The sequence below is a fragment of the Pteropus medius genome, unplaced genomic scaffold (genome assembly GCF_902729225.1).
Source record: "Pteropus medius unplaced genomic scaffold, Ma_sr-lr_union100, whole genome shotgun sequence".
Lineage (NCBI taxonomy): Eukaryota > Metazoa > Chordata > Mammalia > Chiroptera > Pteropodidae > Pteropus > Pteropus medius.
Window position 1 is genome coordinate 1,590,489 of NW_024350399.1, and position 20,597 is coordinate 1,611,085.

Genomic DNA, 20,597 nt, shown 5'->3' on the forward strand with positions numbered 1-20,597 from the left:
CATATGGTATTTATCTTTCTCTGCCTGACTTATTTCACTCAGCATAATAACCTCTAGGTCCATCCACGTCATTGCAAATAATAGGATTTCATTTTTTTTAATGGCTGAGTAATAGTCCATTGTATATATAAACCATAATTTCTTTATTCAATCATCTGTTGATGGGCATTTAGGTTGCTTCCATATCTTAGCTCTTGCAAATTGTGCTGCCTTAAATATTGTGGTGCATAGATCTTTATGAATTCTTGCTTTGGTTTTCTTTGGATAAATACCCAGAAGTGCAATTGCTGGGTCAAAAGACCTATCCATTTTTAATTTATCGAGACACCTCCATACAGTTTTCCATAGCGGCTGTACCAATTTGCAATTCCACCACAGTATATGAGGGTTCCCTTTCTCCAGATTCTCGCCAACACTTGTTTTTTGATTAATTGATGATAGCCATTCTGACGGGTGTGAGGTGATATCTCATTGTGGTTTTAATCTGCATTTCTCTGATGGTTAGCGACCCACGAGCTTCTTTTCATATGTCCGTTACCCACCTGTATTTCCTCTTTGGAGAAGTATCTATTCAGGTCTTCTGCCCATTTTTTAATTAGATTGTTTGTTTGTTTTTTGTTGTTGTTGTTGAGTTGTATAAGTTCTTTATATATTTTGTATGTTAACCCCTTATCAGATGTATCATTAGCAAATATCTTCTCCCAAAGAGTCGGTTGTCTTTTTGTTTTGTTGATGGTTTCCTTTGCTGTACAAAAACTTTTTACTTTGGTGAAGTCCCATTTATTTTTTCTTTAATTTCCCTGGCCCGAGGAGTAATATCAGAGAGGTTCCTGCCTATTTTTATTTCTAGAAGTTTTACGGTTTCAGGTCTTACATTTAAGTCTTTAATCCAATTTGAGTCTATTCTTGTATACGATGTAAGAAGGTAGTCCAGCTTCTTCTTCTTTTTTGCGTGTATCTGTACAATTTTTCCAACACCATTTATTGAAGAGACTGTCTTTACCCCATTGTACATTCTTGCCTCCTTTGTCATGTATTAAGTGAGCGTATATGCGTGGATTTATTTCTGGGCTCTCCATTCTGTTCCATTGATCAATGTATCTGTTTTTATGCCAGTGCCATGCTGTTTTGATCATTGTAGCTTTGTAGTATAGTTTGATATCAGGCAGTGTGATGCCTCCAACTTTGTTCTTCTTTCTCAAGATTGCCGTGGCTCCTCGGGGTTTTTTATGGCTCCATAAAAATTTAAGATTATTTGTTCTTAGCTCTCTGAAAAATGCCACTGGGTTTGTTTTTTTTTTTATAGGGGTTGCATTGAATCTATAGATTGCTTTGGGTACTATGGCCATTTTAACAATGTTGATTCTTCCTACCCATGAACAGCGTATATGCTTCCATCTATTTGTATCATCTTCAATTTCTTTTTTCAATGACTTATAATTTTCTGAAAACAGGTCTTTTACCTCCAGGTTTATTTGATTCTCAGGTATTTTATAGTTTTCGACGCAATTGTAAAAGAGATTGTTTTCTTAATTTCTCTTTCTGAAAGTTCATCATTGGTGTATAAAAATGCCACTGACTTCTGAATATTTATTTGGTAACCTGCTACTTTACTGAATTCATTGATCAGTTCTAACAGTTTTTTGGTGGAATCTTTAGGGTTCTCTATTTACAGTATCATGTCATCAGCAAATAACGAAAGTTTTACTTCTTCCTTTCAAATTCGGATGCCTTTTACTTCTTTTTCTTGTCTTATTGCTGTGGCCAAGACTTCCAACACAATGTTGAAGAGGAGTGGTGAAAGCGGGCATCTTTGTCTTGTTCCTGATCTTAAGGAAAATGCTTTTAGCTTTTCCCCCTTGAGTATGATGTTGTTAGCTGTAGGTTTGTCATATGTGGCCATTATTATGTCGAGGTATGTTCCCTCTATTCCCACTTTGCTGAGCATTTTTATCATAAATGGATTCTGGATTTTGTCGAATGCTTTTTCCGCATCTATTGATATGATCGTATGGTTTTTTCAATTTGTTAATGTAGTGTATCACATTAATTGATTTGCGGATATTGTACCAACCTGCATCCCAGGAATAAATCCAACTTGGTCACGGTGTATGATATTTTTAATGTATTGCTGAATTCGGTTTGCTAATATTTTATTGAGGATTTTGCATCAATGTTCATAAGAAGTATCAGCCTATAGTTTTCTATTTTTGTAATGTCTTTGTCTGGTTCTGGAATCAAGGCAATGGTGGCCTCATAAAAAGAGTTAGAGAGCCTTCCCTCTCTTTTAATTTTTTGGAATAGTTTGAGAAGAATAGGTGATAATTCTTCTTCGAATGTTTGGTAAAATTCACCTATGAAGTCATCTGGTCCAGGACTTTTGTTTATTGGGAGGTTTTTGATCACTGATTCTATTTCATTGGTGGTAATCAATTAATTCAGATTTTCTGTTTCTTTTTGACTTAGTCTTGGGAGATTGTATGTTTCTAGGAATGTGTCCATTTCTTCCAGATTGTCCAATTTGTTGGCATATAATTGCTTGTAGTATTTCCTTATGATCCAATGTATTTCTGTGGAGTCCGTAGTTATTTCTCCTCTTTCATTTCTGATTTTATTTATTTGAGTCCTCTCTCTCTTTCTGTTTTTGATGAGTCTGGCTAAGGGTCCATCAGTTTTCTTCATTATTGCAAAGAACTAGCTCTTGGTTTCATTAATCTTTTGTATTGTTTTTCCAGAAGCTATTTCATTTATTTCTACTCTCATCTTTATTATTTCCTTCCTTCTGTTCACTTTGGGCTTTGTTTGCTGTTCTTTTTCTCGTTGTTTTTTTTTTTTTATTTGTAATGTTAGATTTTTTTTTTTCAGCTTGTTCTTGTTTCTTGAGGTAGGCCTGTATTGCTATGAATTTCCCTCTTAGTACTGCTTTCTCTGTGTCTCATATATTTTGAGTCGTTGTGTTTTCATTTTCATTTGTCTCTAGGTATCTTTTGATTTCTTCCTCGATCTCATTAATAACCCATTCATTGTTTAGTAGCATGTCATTTAGCCTCCATGTATTTGTGTATTTTCCAGTGATTTTCTGTTGTCGCCAAGCTTTTATTGTTGTTGATTTCTATTTTCATACCATTATGATCAGAGAAGACAATTGATATGATTTCTATCTTCTTAAATTTATTGAGACTTGATTTGTGTCCTATCATGTGGTCTATCCTGATAAATGTTCCATGTGCACTTGAGGAGAATGTATACTTTGCTGCTTTGGGGTAAAATGCTCTGAAAATATCTATTAAATCCATCTGTTCTAGTGTGTCTTTTAGACCCATTGTTTCCTTGTTGATTCTTTGCCTAGAAGATCTGTCCATTGGTGTCAATGGGGTGTTAAAGTCTCCTACTATGAGTGTCTTATTGTTGATCTCTCCTTTTATGTCAGTCAATAATATCTTTAGGTATTTAGGTGCTCCTATGTTTGCTGTGTATGTGTTTACTAGTGTTATGTCCTCTTGATTTATCGATCCCTCTGTCATTATGTAATGCCCTTTTTTGTCTCTTATTATAGCTTTTGTTTTAAAGTTATTTTATCTGGTATAAGTATCACTACCCTGGCTTTTTTTTTTTTTCATTTCCATTTGCGTGAAATATCTTTTTTCCATCCCTTTACTTTCAGTCCGTGAGTGTCGTTCGATCTGAAGTGGGTCTCTTGTAGAGAGCACATGCATGGTCTTGTTTTCTTATCCATTTGGCTACCCTATATCTTTTGATTGGAGCATTTAATCCATTTACATTTAAAGTGATTACTGATAGGTACATTGTTACTGCCATTTTATTATTCATATTTGTTATTCCTATTTTCTTTTTTACCTCTTCTCTTTTTACAGAAGACCCTTAACATTTCTTGTAATGCTGACTTGTTGGTGATAAATTCCTTAAGCTTTTTCCTGTCTAGGAAGCTCCTATCTCACCTTCCATTTTAATCGAAAACCTTGCTGGGTAGAGTATTCACGGTTGTAGATTCTTATTTTACATAACTTTGACTATTTCTTGCCATTGCTTTCTGGCCTGCAAAGTTTCCATTGAAAAGTCAGCAGACATTCTTATGGGGGTACCCTTGTAAGTAACTAGCTGCCTCTCTCTGGCTGCTTTTAAGATTCTCTCGTTGTCTTTGACCTTTGGCATTTTCATTATGATGGGTCTTGGTGTGGATCTGTATGAATTCCTCTTGTTTGGGACTCTTTGTGCTTCCTGATCTTGTATGTCTAATTCCTTTGCCAGGTTAGGGAAGTTTTCTGTCATTATTTCTTCAAATGGATTCTCAATCCCTTGCTCTCTCTCTTCTCCTTCAGGTATGCCTATGATCCGGATATTGTTACGTTTCATGTTATCCCAGAGGTCTCTTAAACTATCCTCATTTTTTTCAAATTCTTTTTTTTCTTTGTTGTTATTCTTATTGGCTGTATTCTGCTACCTTGTCTTCCAGTTCACTGATTTAATCTTCTGCTTCATCCAATCTACTGTTGAATCCTTCTGGTGTATTTTTCATTTCAGTTAGTGTATTCTTAATTTTTGTCTGGTTCTTTTTTATGTTTCTATGTCCTTTTTTATGGTGTTGAGGTTCTCATTGTGCTCATCCATTCTCCCCATAAGTTCATTGAGCATCCTTATAACCATTATTTTGAACTCTGTCTCTGGTAGGTTGCTTGCCTCCATTTCATTTAGTTTATTTTCTAGAGTTTTCTCCTTTTGTTTAATCTGTGGCATATTTCTTTGTTTTCTCATTTTATTAGCCTCTCTGTGTACATTTGTTTGTGTCGGGAATATTTGTTTCGTCTCTCAGCCTTGTCCAGATGGCCTAATTTGGAAGGTGTCCTGTGTGGCCCAGTGGTGCACTATCTCTGATCCGCTCTGCCAGGAGCTCTGGACGTGATCTTCGTGTGGGTTGTGTGTGATCTTGTGTTGTCACCAAGCCTTTTGTTGTTAGGATATGAGTGGACAGAATTAATGCTCAGGCTGGTTAATTGTGGGAACTGGCTGCACCCGCAGAGTAAGAGTTGCTGTGGGGGCTCACCTCAGTCAGTCTAATTTGCCCTAGCAGGCTTGTGTACTTGTTGCAACTAATCTTTACGTGGGTCACTAATGGGACTAGTCAGGAGTTGCTTCGTTTTGGTCTGGTGCCAGCCTCCAGATGTGTTGGTTTTGTGACCCCTTGGGAGGGGATTCCCCATAGGTCAAGGTCAGCCATTGCTTTTAATTGCTCAGGGCTACACGGTGAAAACTATGAAGCGATCAGCAGATGGTTGTTGCCTATGCTGGATCTATAGGTAAGTGGTAGAGATAATGCCGTAGGCAGGATAAGTGTTGCTGCGAGGGCTGACCCTACTGAGTGGGATTTGCTCTAGCAGGGTTGTGTACTTGTTGCAACCACCGTTGTGTGTACTGCTAATTGGGCTAGTCTAGACTTGCTCCGTTGTGGTCTGGTGCCAGCCTCCAGATACTTTGGTTTTGTGGCCTCTCTGGGGAGGATCCCCAGTAGGCCTTGGTCAGCCACCGCTTTTGATTGCTCAGCGCAACCTGGAGGGAACTACAAAGCAATCTGCAGATGGTTGTTGCCTATACTGGATCTAGAGTTAAGTGGAAGAGACCACGTTGTAGGCTGCAGTCCAGTTATCCTCAGTCTCTAATCTAGGCAGTTTAGCAGAGGGCCCAGTGCTCCTCCAGGTCAGACACTGCCTGTCAATTGCTCATAAGTCTCTGAAATTGAACGAGTCTCTGGCGATACACATGTTGTGTGGTGCAGAGATCCCAGGAGCCTCCTGCATTTATTGAGTAAATTTCCCCTTGCCACTGCAGTGTCAGTTTACATGCCAAAGCTGTCTCTGTGGTTCCCTGTACAGTTTCCAATTGTAGCAAGGTCAGCTGCTGCCCACCTTAGGCCTGAATGTGCCACCGCAGGGCAGGGGCAGCTGCTTATCAAAGTATGGCGGGCACTTTGTGTATTGGATGGGGCAGGAGCTCAGGGAGATAAAGACCATCAGGCTAATACAGACCCCTGCAATCTCCTCAAGAGATATTGCAGTTCACACAGGCAGCAATGATCTGCTCACAGCTGTTTTCTCTGAAATGTGCTCAGTGCGCTAGCCCAGGTCTTTGCCTGTGCTGACTGAACAACCCTAGATCCAAGCAAGACAGGGGAGGCTGCCTGTCAATGGCCGGCAGGCACTCTGTGGCTTGGGTGAAGTGGGATCTCAGAGAGACAAGGTCTGTCAGGCCAATACAGCTTCAGTTTTGCTGCAACTTCTGTGCCTGGCCATTCCTGCTATAGTCACAGATCACAGTGAGACCAGCAGCCATTGGGTGGTCCCACAGACCCCTGCACTCCCCAGACACAGTATTGTAACTCTTGCAGTCAGCAGAGGTTTGCCTGCTGCTGATTTCCATGAAGTGCTCACCCTGTGCTAGCCAAAGTTTGTGGATTAGTGGGGGAGGGCAGGGCAGTGGCAGTCCACTGTGAATGGGCCACCTGGGGCAATTTTTGGGTAGGGTGGGGCGGGGTCTCAGGGAGACAATGGCAGTCAGATCAATATAGCCTCTGTCTTGCTTCAATAACCATTCACCTGTTCCCGCAGAAGTCCCAGATCACAGCAAGACCAGCTGTCTGGGACTTGTCCACAGATTCTTGATATCTGCCCAAGTTCATGTTGGCAGCAGTGATCTGCCTGAAACTATCTCAGAAATTCCCACTCACAGTGCTGGCTACCAGCTGCAAATACTTGGCCCTGAATCCATGCAGGGCATGACAGCCCTCCAGCAACAAATGCCCAGGGCAATCTGTAGGTTGGCTAGGTGGGGGTGGGGGGAGGGTAGCGCTGATCTGTTCAGGCCAGCAGCTTCCTAATGGTCCTGTGGGAGGAGTCTGCACAGGGAATCTGGCTGGTCTGTAGATTGCCCTGTAGGGGGCTGGACTAAAGTATAGTGGTGGCTGCCCTTCCAGCTGAGGTTTTTTTTTTTTTGACTGTGCATGACCAATTGTTCCAGCACCATTAATTGGAAAAGGTTGTCTTTCCTATATTGAATTACTTTTGCACCTTTGTCAAAAATCAATTGATCATACTTGTGTGAGTATATTCTAGGGTTATCTATTCCATTTCATTGATTTATATAATAAAATTATTGACATACTAAGGCTTAAGTCTGGTTTTGTTTTTGATGCTGTTGTTGTTCCTCTATTTTACTTTCCTACCTATTCTGAAGGTTACTTGAATAATTTTTATAATTCTATTTTGATTTATCTATAGTGTATCTTGAGTGTATCTCTTTGCATAGATTTGTTAAATGGCTGCTCTAGCCATTACATTATACATACATAACTTATGGTCTACTGGTTTTGGTATTTTACCAGTTCAACAAAAGTATGGAAACCATATCTGTACTAAATTCTTTTACAATTCCTCTTTAATAACTTGTCTTAAATGTATCCTCTACATACATTGAGGGTAATGTTATAGATAATCAGGTAATGTTATAATTTTTCCTTCAATTGTCAAAAATAATTTAGAATACTCAAGAGAAGAATAGTCTATTATATTTACCCATATTTTTATTCTTTCCATTGTTCTTTCTTCACTCCTAATTTTCCATGTTTCCTTCTTTTATCATTTCTTTCTGTTTTAAGGTATTCCTTTAGCCATAGGATAGGTCTGCCAGTGACAAATTCTGTTAGTTTTCCTTCACCTGATAAGGTTTTGATTTTATCTTCATTTCATGAGTATAGAATTCTAGGTTGAGAGTTCTCTTCTTTCAGCACTTAAAAAATGTTATGCAACTCTTGTCCTCAGTGGTATCTAATGAGAAATCAGCACTCATTCAAGTTGTTTTCCCCTCTAGTTAACATGTTGTTTCTCTCTAGCTGTTTTCAAGATTTTTTCTATATTGTTGTTTTCAGCTGGTTGATTATGTTTCTTGGTATATATTTATTTGAGTTTCTCTTATTTGGGATCCACTTAGTTTCTTAAATCTGTAGTTTTACGCCTTTTGCCAATCTGGGAAAATTTTAGTACTTTTTTGAATACTTTTCTTTTTATAGTCCTACATTCTTACTTTTTCTCCTCTCCTTCTGGAACTCTGATGACACAAATATTAGATCTCTTGTTATCGTCCCATAGAGCTCTAGTCTCTGTTAACTTTTTAAAGTTGATTTGCTCTCTGTTATTCAGATTGGGCATTTTGTATTGTCTATCTTCAAGTACATTGATTTTTTTCTTTACCATCTCCATTTGGCCATTAAACCTATTAAAGTGAATTTTAAATTTCAATTATTGCATTACCTAGTTCTAAATTCTCTTTGGTTCTTCTTTATATTTCCATGCTTTTGCTAAGACTTTCCAGTGTTTTTTGTGTTGTTGTTTCCAATGTGTTCATAATTACTTATTGAAGCATTTTCATGACGGCTGTTTTAAAATCCTCATCAGATTATTCTACCATCTCTCATCTTGGCTTTGGTGGCTATTGATTGCCTTTTTTCCATTCAAGACAGTCTTTTCCTGCTATTTCATATGACAAGTGATTTTGACACTTGATGTGGGGATGGATGACCTTATTTCCACTGGGTGGTTGTGAAAACCCAGACCTTCCACTTGACCTTCCCCAATTTCACCCCAAAAAAGAAGGGAAGTAGTGCCTCATTACTTTCTGGGGAAGGTGAGAGTTTAGTCTTCCCACTCAACCTCTTTTAATGTCACCACAGTGGGGAGGGGGAGGGAATCCTTCTTGCTGTTGAGAGAGAGTGAAGTCTAGGCTTTCCACCTGACCTCTGCTGATGAGGTGGGGCTCCACATTTTTCCAATGGGATTCGGTTGAAATAGGCTGGTTATTGTGTAAAGGCTTCTGTCATTCTAGGCTCCCTCTTTTTCAGTCTTTTGCCAAGACAGAGAAGGCTTTTGGGGGGGTAGTATTTCTGGGTTACAATCTGTCTAACATGCAGCCCAGGTTATATAAGTGATAAATAGGAAATGCAAGGAACTAATTTCCCTGTCATTTCTCAGATCTAGAGATCCATAGACAACCTTTCTTCTTTCCACCTTTTAGTGTCTTCTTATTTTTGTGTTTTATACATTATGTTCAGGATTTTTATCTGTACTTACTGAGAAAAATGTAGAAAAATATGCCTACTTATCTTCTCTGGAATTAGAAGTCTGATCATATGTTTTTATATCCTCTCTTCCTTCTGACTCCATTGAAATAATGGTGAAATCTTAAAAAAAGACTTCTTTTTAATTGGTAAAATGAATCCAACATGGATACTTCCTTTACTTGACTTGAAAAACACAGTAATGATAGATAAAACATTTTAAATGTATTAAATTATATAAACTTGCTCAAAAATAAAATGACAATTTCTGTGAACGAGAAAATGGTGCAGAAACCCAAAATACATGAATAGAAGAGAGTGTATATACATCTAAAGGAACCTGGATACCAAAATCATTCAAAAACAGGAAAAGAAAATTAAAGACCAGTATTACTTATGAACATAGTTGCAAAGATCCTAAATGAAACATTAACAAGTCAAATCCATCCATGTATTAAAAATCCATCATAACCAAATGTCATATCCCAGGATTATGAGAATGGGCCAGCATTATAAAAATTTAGCACATTGACTAAAGGCAAAATAACATATGATCATATCAGAAGTTATAATAAAAACTGATAAAATTCAATACTCACTCATCATTTCAAAAATTTGTAGGAAACTACAGCAAACTTCATACTTAAATGCTGAGACTTTAGAGGCAAAATTATCAAAGTCAGGACAAGTCAAAAATTTCTCCAGTCACTGCCACTATTCATTAAGTAATCAGGGTCCTGGCCAGAGCAATGAAGTGAAAGAATAACTAAGATGTATATGGATTAGAAAAGGAGAGACAAATTACTATTATTTTAATATCATATCACTGTTGACACAGGACATTTAAAGGAATCTGCAGACAACTTAGAAGAACTAATAAAAAAGTGATCAAAGACTCCAGCAAAAACCTGTAATCGTACACAGATATTTTTCTAACTTGGCTCACAGGTTGACATTTGTTTACTAATCCTAACCTAGTTCAATTAAGAACTAGAGGGCTATTTTCCCCAAGGTTACACATTTTGTAAAAACTGACCCAGAGGTGGTTTTGGAGCACATGTTTCATTCTAATTCAAACAATTTTACTTTTGTGCTTCATGCAATGGTTTTTTTTGTCCTAGAAATGACCATGCCATGATTTCTGGGAAGATAATGAAGAGAAGCTGTCTTGACATAGTAAGGGGCCTAGATGGGGTGGAATGAGATCAGCAAAAAGTCCTGAGGGCACCCACCCAGACATCTGAAAAGAGGAACTGAAAACAAAAAGCTTATTTTGAAACAAAAAGTAATTTACCTTTGAAAACTAAAACTTAGCAGCAGCATTTGCTAGTTATTTTCTCTTTCTGGAGATATTTTGGTCCATAGGACTCCATTACCTCTTGGTTCTTCCTACCCATGTCTTCTCATTCTCCTTTGCTCAGTGTTGGAAAATCTCTCCCATCTATAAATATTGAAAGGTCTCTGGGTTCAATTCTTAGACTTACTCATTTCTTTATCCCAATTCCTTAGTCTTTTGGTTTGAAATACCCAATTTTATTTCCAATTCTGACCTCTTTCCTAAATTCCAGTCTTATATATCTAACCACCTACTTAGCATCTTCCTTTGAATATTTAACAAGCATCTAAAACTTCACATGTGCCAAATCAAACTCTTGCTTTCCTATCTTCTACCTCCTCCACCTATTTCTTTATCTCAGTAAATTATAGCTCTAGTCATTAATTTTTTCATGCCAGAAAATTACAATTATCTTTGACTTCACTTTCTCATATCATATATCCATCCATAAGAAAATTCTATTGGCTCTTCTTTGGAAAATGCCCCAAAACTGATCGCTTCTTATCACCTTTACCAACCTTTGCATTACCATCCCTTGCCTGTGCTATTACAACAGCTACCTAACTAGTCTCCTTGCCCCAGTAATGTATATAATCTGTTCCTCACAGGCGACTAGAGTAATACTTTTAATACATAAATCAGATTATGTTATTCCTCTGCTTTCCAGTTGTTTCCCCTAGCACTTATGATAAAATGAAAAGTTCTTTACAGGGCCACCAAAACCCTACATGATAGCTCTTGGCTACCTTGTTGATACCATCTCCTAGTTCTTTCCTCCTAGCCTGTTCCACTTCTGTCATACTAACCTCCTCACTGTTCCTGAATAGTCCAAGCACACTCCCACCTGAAGGCCTTTGCACTAGAGAAAAGCTCTTCCCCCAGATATCCATATAGCTATCTCTTCCTTAAGATTTATTCGATGTTACCTGTTAGCGATGACTTCCTTGTCCCTTCAATAAAACCACTCTATGATCTTTTATTCTCTATCCTCTTACCCTGCTTTACTATTATTATTTTTTTCATGGGGTCTACCATAATAAAACCTAAGGATTATAGGAGAGGGACTTTGTCTGTTTGCTCACTACTCTATTCTGAGCAACTAGAACAGTGCCTGGTACATAGTAGATCCTCAATATGTGTGTTGAATGAATGAATGGATGAGTATCTTGAGCAATAAAACTTGAGTAATTATAAATGATACCCAGCATTTCTTTCTTTCTATTTGGAGAGGAAAGTTGGGAGCAGAAAAGGAGCGAGATTTCTCAGGACTTCAGGACTCCGTGTTCTGCAAGATTGGTACAGTGGCAGAGCAGAATGTGAGGGAAGATTCAGCAGCAATATGGGAGTGAGAGAAAATGAATAGAATGCTTGTATATTTCCAGGAGAAAATCTGTGTCATCTCAAAATGAGAAACAGTTGTTGCTTTAAAGCAGGACAGTACTGTTACAACTCATCTAATTTTAAAAATAGCTTTTTCAGTAGGTATTTTTTTCAAAAACCTATATTTAGAGTATATTATGCAAAAATGGGCATATAGCAAGCATAGCAGTCATGTTTTCTTATGTGATTTTACACTCAATTGTCATTTAAATTTTTCTTCGTAAAATAATGAAGCATGAGATTAAAGTATGAAATAGAGAACATTAAATTTCAAGCTAAAAAAAAACCTAGAAACATTTCGATGCTTTTCTTACTAATATATTTTAACCACAATTTGACCAAAGTTTTGGACATCTTCAATAAAATGCTTCTTTCAATTTACTCTGAAATGTTTATATTAGTGTTAAAATGTCCCTGGGAATGCACATGACTGGTTACCCTCTTGCCCATTCACGAGATTGGACTCTGCTGATTGTCATTTCCTGTTACATTATGTGGGTCTAGGGCTAGGCTTTCTCGAAACTGCCCAGTTTCTACAAGTCACTTCTAAGTGGGCACAGATGAGAGAATCACTATAAGACCGCACATTGCTATAGTACATTCCAGTTTCTATGATCTTTCACTCACATTCTTTCTCTGGGTCCTACCATTCACATAGCATGTCCTTTGGGGAAGGGGACTCTGAGAAGGCTATTTACCCCATTTTTGTGCCCAGGACAGTGCCTGGTGTGACTAGATCCCCACACGCTGACCCCAAGCATCCAAAGACCTACTTCAAGGACTGTGGTGGAGGGCCCAGAATCAAAACCCCTGTGCTCCTCATTTGTCATTAACACAATTTGTATCACCCACTATATTGTTGAAAATATAGTTAAAAGACATTTGTCTGCCTTTAGCTGAACCATGCTCTATTAGGGAAATATGCACACAAGGCAACAATTACAATGCAAAGAGCAAGGACTGCAATGGATAAAGTCTAAGAGGTTATTTGAGCACAGAGTAGTTCTAATGTAGGGTCTGCCACTACAAGTCATCTTGCTTCTATGATTCATAGTTTATTCACCTGTAAAATTAGAATAAAACTGCCTTCTCTTGCCTATAGCAAAGGTTGTTGTGAGAGAAAAACTACAGAATAGGTGTGAAAGCACTTTGTAACTCTGAAGGGCTATTCTAGAGTGACTATAGGAATATGGGGTGATAACTGAGGGGATGGTCCTGTGACAGCTGTCCTGTGTGATGCTCCTGCATGTTTCATTGGGTTTAGACATTTATCCAGATGTCTAGAACTCAGAGCTGATCCTGGCCCAGTTTCACAACTTCTGAAATGTAAAAAGCAGAATAGAAGAAAGGAGAGCAGAAGAGCCCTGGGTAGCCCAGGCCTTGTGACCACAGCAGTGAAACCTGCATCAATCCCAATGAACTGGAAAGTTGGGCCTTCGGCAAGGTGATTTTAATGTTTGATGCCTCAGTTTTCTAATCTGAGAAATAGAAATAACCACAGTTCTTAATCCATAAGACATAAGTATTAAATGTGATAATCCATATTAAAATAGCATAGGGATTACCTCCTAGTAAGTCCTCAGTAAACATTAGCTATTATTTTAATTAATTTCTTTAAAATGGCTTCTAATCACCTATAAGAGCCAGGCTTGGGCCTTAGGCATAAATAGATGGAGTCTCAGTTACAGTTCTCACATGAGAAAATTGGTGAGTCACGTGCCTGGGCTGTCTCTGCACTTGCCTTCTGTATTGATGTTCCAGCTCCCTCCCCACTAGAAAAAACACCTGCTTCCTCAGGCAGACCACAGCACTGATGCCTTGACTCAGATTCCCTGACTTTTTGCTGCCCTCTGCTGACCCAAGTGTGTCTCTGCCATGTGGCAAGGAGGGATGGGGGCTGGCTGGTGTGTGTGGGGTGACAGACATGGAGATGTCTGCTCTGTTTTCCTGAGGCTTGTATCATGTCAATCTTTCTCAAAAAAAAAAAAAAAAAAAAAAATAGGTGGGGGAACTTGGTAGAAGCTCGACATTTGTCAGTTGCTTAGCAGCTCTGCAAATTAGTATAATTGACCCCCCAGAGGGCCCAAGCTCTCAACCAGTTTCCTTGCTGGTCCTTTGGGGAGGAGGACTACTTCCATCACAAAGGGTTCGTAGATTGAGGAGAGCAGTGTTTTTATTGGTTACCTCCATGTTGAGGATCAGAAATGTCTCCAAGTCAGAAATAGTTACAAATATGCCGTTATCAGGGACCATGGCTTGCCACAGTGCCCTGGCTGCACAAATAATTAATTTAGATTCAAGAAGGATGGGTCTGAAATTTCTTAGACCACAAAGATGGAGAATGCATTCTTTTGGGCCAAGTAATTCTGGTTTTCTAGTACTGTTCAGTGGATAGGACAAGGTAAAGATTCAAGCGGTGATTTACCAAAAGAGAAAAAGAGCCTGGGGGTGGGGCTAAAAGAGTGGGAGGTGTAGCACTAAGGCTGTAAGTCTGATTTCTGGGACTTTCTGCTCTGAAAGAGACCTACCCACATGAGACTCACTGACTTGACTTAAAGTTGGCTCAGGCTAGAAATCCACTGAAGGCTTGAGTGGGTACCTGCTAATTTTAACCTCTGGATTAATCAGCATGATTTCTTCCTGGGCACTGATACTTCTGAGAATCTAACAGGAGCTATGAATTCTCTCCCTAGAAAACAGAACCAATGCATATTTAAAAAAAAAAAAAACGGTTTCTTCATTTCCGTGGTGCTCTCAGAAAAAAAAAAAATCTATAGGCCTTCCTGTTTCTGGTCTCCGGGCTCCACCCATGAACTTCTGTGTGGAGAGAAAAAGCTCAGTGGAAATTTTTCTCTAACCCAGGGCCACGAACTCAAGAGCACTAGAGCCCTCAGTCTCTTTCTAGCCTGCTTCTTGCCTGGTTCCAGCCTTCCTGGAAAGCTCTGAAGAGTAGCATGTACTCCAAAAGGGTGAAGTGGCAACAGGCTCTGGAAATTCTTCTGCTGCTTCATTTGTTCCTGGAGACCAGCATTCAAGGTATTTTCCATAAGTTGTCTATCTGTGACTATGCACTGAAGGCATGGTCACACGGAAAAGAGGATATAGGATGTGGCTCAACCCTGGAGGTATAGTCTCCAGACCACAGGTACTTCCATCCTGGTAACAGGGTGGTGGCAATTTGGGGAGCTTTCCTTAGCCTTGGAAAATTGAGCTCCATCTCTTGTCCCAGGGGGATATGACAAAAACAGGATCCTGGGGAGATGGAGAAGTAGGACCCTCATATTTAGTGTATGGTTTGTGCAAGTATTTTTTGCATTTCGAATAAGAGGAAGTTCCACACTAATAGCTGCCACATTTTTATGCTCAGGCATACTTTGCTACTCCCTGAGGTATTCTTTGAGATTTCTGTCTATGTAAGGAGGTGTATCTTGAGCCAAGGTAAATGTCATTGTCATTGTCCCAAAGAGAGATCAAAATTGTAGGAAAGAAAACTTGGAAAGGAGAAAAAAATGGCGTAGGTAATACATGTTCTATTCATCTCTCTGGCAACCAAATCAAAGTTATGACAGAAACAGGGAGCAAACAGCAAGGAAAATTGCCTGGGATCTAGATGAACAAGCCATGCAACTAGGGAGAGAACTAAGAAATCACCCTCCAATGGCAGAAGGTAGGACCGGGTGAGGACACAAGTGTGCCCAATCTTGAGTAGCTCAGTGGGATGGAGGCTGTGGCAGCTGCAGCTACAGACGCCTCTTCAAGGGGCTGTGTCCGCAAGCAGACTTTCGTGGTGACGAACCTGTTCTCTCTGAGCACCAGCTCTAGTTCGGTTGCACAGGGGGCACCAGGGACTTACAGGGGGACACTGAGTTGTTGGAGTGAGGGCTGGGGCGAGACTTGCTCTGTACAGAAGTGCCTGTGGTATCCATTGTTCCTCTGTTGAGAGTGCAAAATCCTAACCACTAAACCACCAGGGAACGTTAATTGTTCCTCTGTTGAGACCTCCCCACTCCCAGTGTGTGGATTCAGTGCCACCATAGCAGAGAGGTTATCAAACTGGATAACGGAGGTCACTCAACCCAGAGTTTGGGGTCATTCCCTCAAACTCCGCCTCCCCCAACTTGCAGCCCCACAAAACCACATCCAAGTGTGTTCTCTCTTAGTCAGATGCTCTTTGCTAAACAGCTACAAGACTCACACTCGTGACAACTGGCCTCGGTTTCTGATGTGGACTTTGAGGCAACTATAAGCACAGCATCTGTGGATTGCTTGCTGAATCTTAACAGGTAGCACCAGAGAGGCACAGGCTGAGGCTAAACTTGGCCCACAGCTGAACCCCTCTCAGGGCTGTACCACTGGACACATACCACACAAAGCCATGCTAATAAGATCGAGAGACTTAGGAGCTTTGCTTAATATATAGAAACAGACACAGAAAGGCAGCCAAATGGGAAGACAAAGAAGAAGTAACCGTACGAGAGAACAGAATAGAGATCCAGGAATAACAGAGTTGAGCAATCTAACAGATGCAGAGTTCAAAACACTGGTTATAAAGATTCTCAGTGAACTTAGGGAAAGTATAGATGAACTCAATGAGAATTTTAACAAAGAGATAAAAAACATAAAAATGGAAATAGAAATTATAAAAAAGAACCAGTCAGAAATGAAAAACACATTATCTGAGATGAAGAGTATATTAAATGGAATAAACAGAGTGAATAAAGAAGAGGAGCAAATGGCCTATATAGAAAATGGGAAAGCCAATGACACTCAATCAGAATGGCAAGAAAAAAGAAGCCAAGACTATAATAATAATTTAAGGAGCCTATGGGACACCATTAAATGAAAAAATATCCATGTCATAGAGCTACCGGAAGGAAAACAAGATGTTGAAGAGCTATTTGAAGAAATAATGATGGAAAACTTCCCTAACCTGATGAAAGAAATAGACATAAAACCCCAGGAAGCTCAGAGAGTCCCAAAAAATATGAATCCAAGGTGGCCCACAGCAAGACACATCATAATTAAAATGCCAAAGATTAAATACAATGAGAGAATCTTAAAAGCAGCAAGAGAAAAGCAGCTAGTTACCTACAAGGGAACACCCATAAGACTAGCAGCTGATTTCTCAAAAGAATTTTGCCGGACAGAAGGGTTTGGCACAAAATAGTCGATATGATGAAGAGCCAAGATGTATAACCAGGAGTTCTTTATCCAGCAAAGCTGTCATTTAGAGTTGAACAGATAAAGAGCTTCCCAGACAAAAATAAGCTAAAGGAATTCATCAACACCAAGCCAGTATTACAGGAAATATTGGAGGGACTTTTTTAAGATGAAAAAACATGATTCAAAAACATGAATAAAGAATGGTAATAACTACATTCCTATCAACAAGTACCTCAAATGGAAAAGAATTAAGTGCTCCAATCAAAAGATAGAGTGGCTGAATGGATCAGAAAACAAGATCCCTCATATGCTGCCTACAAGAGACTCACTTCAGATTAAAAGACACACAGAGACTAAAAGGAAGGGGATGGAAAAAGATATTGCCTTGATGGATCTAGAGGGCATTGAGCTCAATGAGTCAGATAGAGAAAGACAAATATTGCATGATTTCACGTATTTGTGGAATCTAAAGAACAAAATCAACAACAACAAAAGCGGAAATAAACTCATAGATACAGAGACTATTTAGAGGGATACTAGATGGGAGGCGGGTCAGGAGGCGGGAAAGGCAAAGAGATTAAGAGGTACAAATGGATAGATGCAGAATAGACATGGACATGTAGAATGTAGCATGGGATGATGGTTAATAATGTTGTAATAAATATGTAAAGGGTAGGAGGGGTACTAGATTTAGTGGGGTGATCACTTTGCGAGTTATGTGGATCTCTGATCACTCTACTGTACAACTGAAACTGGTATATTATTGTCTGCCAACTACAATTGAAAAACTCATTGATTTGTACAATGTAAATACAAACAACTAATTATTATATTTCAGTAAAGATGGGGGGAAAAAAAGAAAACTCAGAAAAGACTGCTCTTTCTACGTCTCTGAATGAGAGTCGAGCATAGGCCTGAAGTGCCTCAGTATAAAAGGCAGCCCAAACACCTTAAGCATTAAGGTTCATTCCCTAGGCACAGGCTTGTTCTGGCCACCTCATGTGCTCAGAGACTGAGCTAACTTTATTTTTCCTGCTATAGCTGCCCAACCCTCCAGTACCTGTCTTCCCAGGCCAGCTGAGAAGCGAGAGTTAAACTATTGCCTTTCTCACCATTCTCATAATAAAAGCTTTTTCATGTAAAGAGCTTTAATACATACCACTATAAGAAAAATGAGTAAAAGTGAACAAAAATGAGGAAATTACAACAGTATGTAACTTTTAGAGAGATGGGGTAGACATGCTCGGAGGAAACCCTACCAACCACTCAAGCAAGGCCTTTCAGAGTGATAATACTTTGGATCTGGTTCATGACTGTGTAAGGCTAGAGACATGATGTCATGGCTTTATGTACTCCACGGGACTGATTCAACTCATAGGACACTGATATGGCCTTGAGAGTTGGGGCCGATGTGAAATAGTAATCCAACTGTTGGGAAAGATAGAGCTGCCAAGAGAACTGGAATATTTCAGGACTTTTTCTAGAAAGTTCAAGGTTCCTAAACTTTTTCATGCATAGATTATGCCTACAGATGGTCATCTTCTCCCCAATTTGTGACTTCCATTAACCACATTCCACTAACCACATGCCATCTAAATTGAACTTTTTTTTTTGTCTTGAGGAGGTGCTTTCTCTCTTGCCACTAAGGCCTATGTAGTACGTGCCTTTCCTTCTGCCTAGGATTCTCAGTGCCTGCCTCTTTCCCCCTCCCTCCCTTACCTTCCATTTTCATATGACTGCCTCCTGGAAACTTCAGGCTTCAGATTATAGTTGGTGAACTTCTTGTTTGATTGTCTGTTTCCTTCAGCTCTGTAAAGACAAGGATCATGTACAGTGAACTTAGCACAGTGCCTGGAACATAGCCTGGCCTCAGTAAATAATAGTTGATTATATGAATAAATGACTTCAAAGAACTTCTTTTTGGCTATACATTCAGATTTCCTGGAAATACAGTAGTTGTCTCCTCCATGGTAAGAAATACTTTTGTGAAAAAATTTGAGAAACGCTTTTAAATTTTCTCCTTCATCTCTCCTCAGACTTGAGTTCTCAGATCACTGATTTCAGGGCACAGGCATGTTCCCCATCTCTCCACAGCACTTGGAAGAATGAAGTGGAATAAGTATGTACCAGGAATCAGAAGACCCATGTTTTCTCTGAGTTCCACACCATGGGATTTTCCATAAGTTACAAAAGCTTCCTGAGCCTTAGCTTTCTCAATTCTATAATGGGTAAAATATTATGTTCTCCATTTCTTCAAGGAGTTATTATTAAGATCAAATCAAATAAAGATCGTGAAATTGCCTTGCAATTGTGACACACACAATCTGAGACTGACAAGAGCCTGGGAAGAGCATAAGTGAACTCCGAAGCCCTGAGCCCCAGATATGAGTTTCTAACTGTTTTTTAAACATCTCCAAACTCTCCAAACACATATCCAAAATCTAACTCATCATCTCTGTTCTGGCTATCTGTTTTCTGTGTCGCAAGCCACCACAACCCGTGGTTTGAAATAATAACCATTTATTTTTATTCACAAATCTGGGGGTGGAATGTGCTCAGCACCTCGGGGTGTCGCATAAGCTTGCAACCAGATCATTGTGGGGTCTGGGTTCATCTCTAAGGCTTCATTATTCACATGGCTGGTGCCTAGGCTGAGTGAGACTAAACCCAAGAGAAACAGGCAAATGTGTCTGATCTTTTCCAATCTAGCTTTGTAAGTTACTCCTCTGCTGTATTCTATTTCATTGAGACAGTCATCGAGGGGAGAGGACATAGACCCCACTTTCTGATTAGAAGAGTGTCAAAAAATGTGCAGACTTAAAAAAATTATTATAACCTGCTTTCCTCCACTGTTTCCTATCTCAGTAAATAGCATCTCTATGTCCAGCTGCTCAAGCCAGGTTTTTAAGAGTCATCTCAATTCATTTCTTTCCCTTGACTCATGTCCAGTGAATAAATCCTTTTAATTCTACCTTCAAAAATATCTCTCAAATATATATAAATTCATTCACTCCACTGACAGATTAAACCACCTATCCCAGATCAATACACCATTTTCTCTTATCCAATTATTGCGACAGTCTTCTATCCTAGCTGCGCTTTTTACTCTGTTCTTCTATCTGTTCTCCATGCTGCTGTTAGTATAAATTTTCTAAAATAGTTATCTACTTATTTTACTTTTCTTTTAAAAACTCTTCAATAGCCACCATGGCAAAGGACAGAGAGTACAGCAGAAACCGTGCATAAAGCACTCAAAGGAAGCTGTAACTAGTCAGAGGAAGCAACTAGTAAAGACAGGATTTTGTTCATTGGCCTTATCACAGATTTGCCTGCATTTAGCTTTAAAACAACAACAACAACAAAAGAGCTAATTGTTAAGGCACCTCTCCCTTTACTGGAATTGTTCTTTCACTAATTGATTTTGTTTTGTTCATTTAAATAGAGTAAGTGCCAATCATGGCCCTGTCCCTTTTCATCTCCGATTCTCCTTCAATTTATTTTCTCTGCTCTCTGTCACCCTAAACTGAATCATTTTCTCCTTCAATCTCTGCTTCCTGTTTTCTCTGCCTACCCTCAACACTCTTCCTTTTCCATGTC

The 20,597-nt window shown here is 39.2% G+C and overlaps 1 protein-coding gene across 3 annotated transcripts in view; it reads left to right on the plus strand.

Moving 5' to 3' along the window:
* The first annotated feature begins 14,629 nt into the window (after window positions 1-14,629).
* CD48 (CD48 molecule) overlaps window positions 14,630-20,597 on the plus strand; it is a 31,172-nt gene continuing 25,204 nt past the window's right edge. Inside the window, exons 1-2 of one of the 3 annotated variants that reach the window (XM_039839946.1) lie at window positions 14,721-14,873; window positions 19,095-19,228. In XM_039839946.1, coding sequence (XP_039695880.1) covers window positions 19,168-19,228 — 61 coding nt within the window. In that variant the 5' untranslated portion in view covers window positions 14,721-14,873; window positions 19,095-19,167. Of the gene's footprint in view, window positions 14,874-19,094; window positions 19,229-20,597 lie in introns of all 3 variants that reach the window. The other 2 variants (XM_039839944.1, XM_039839945.1) reach the window with 2 other exon arrangements.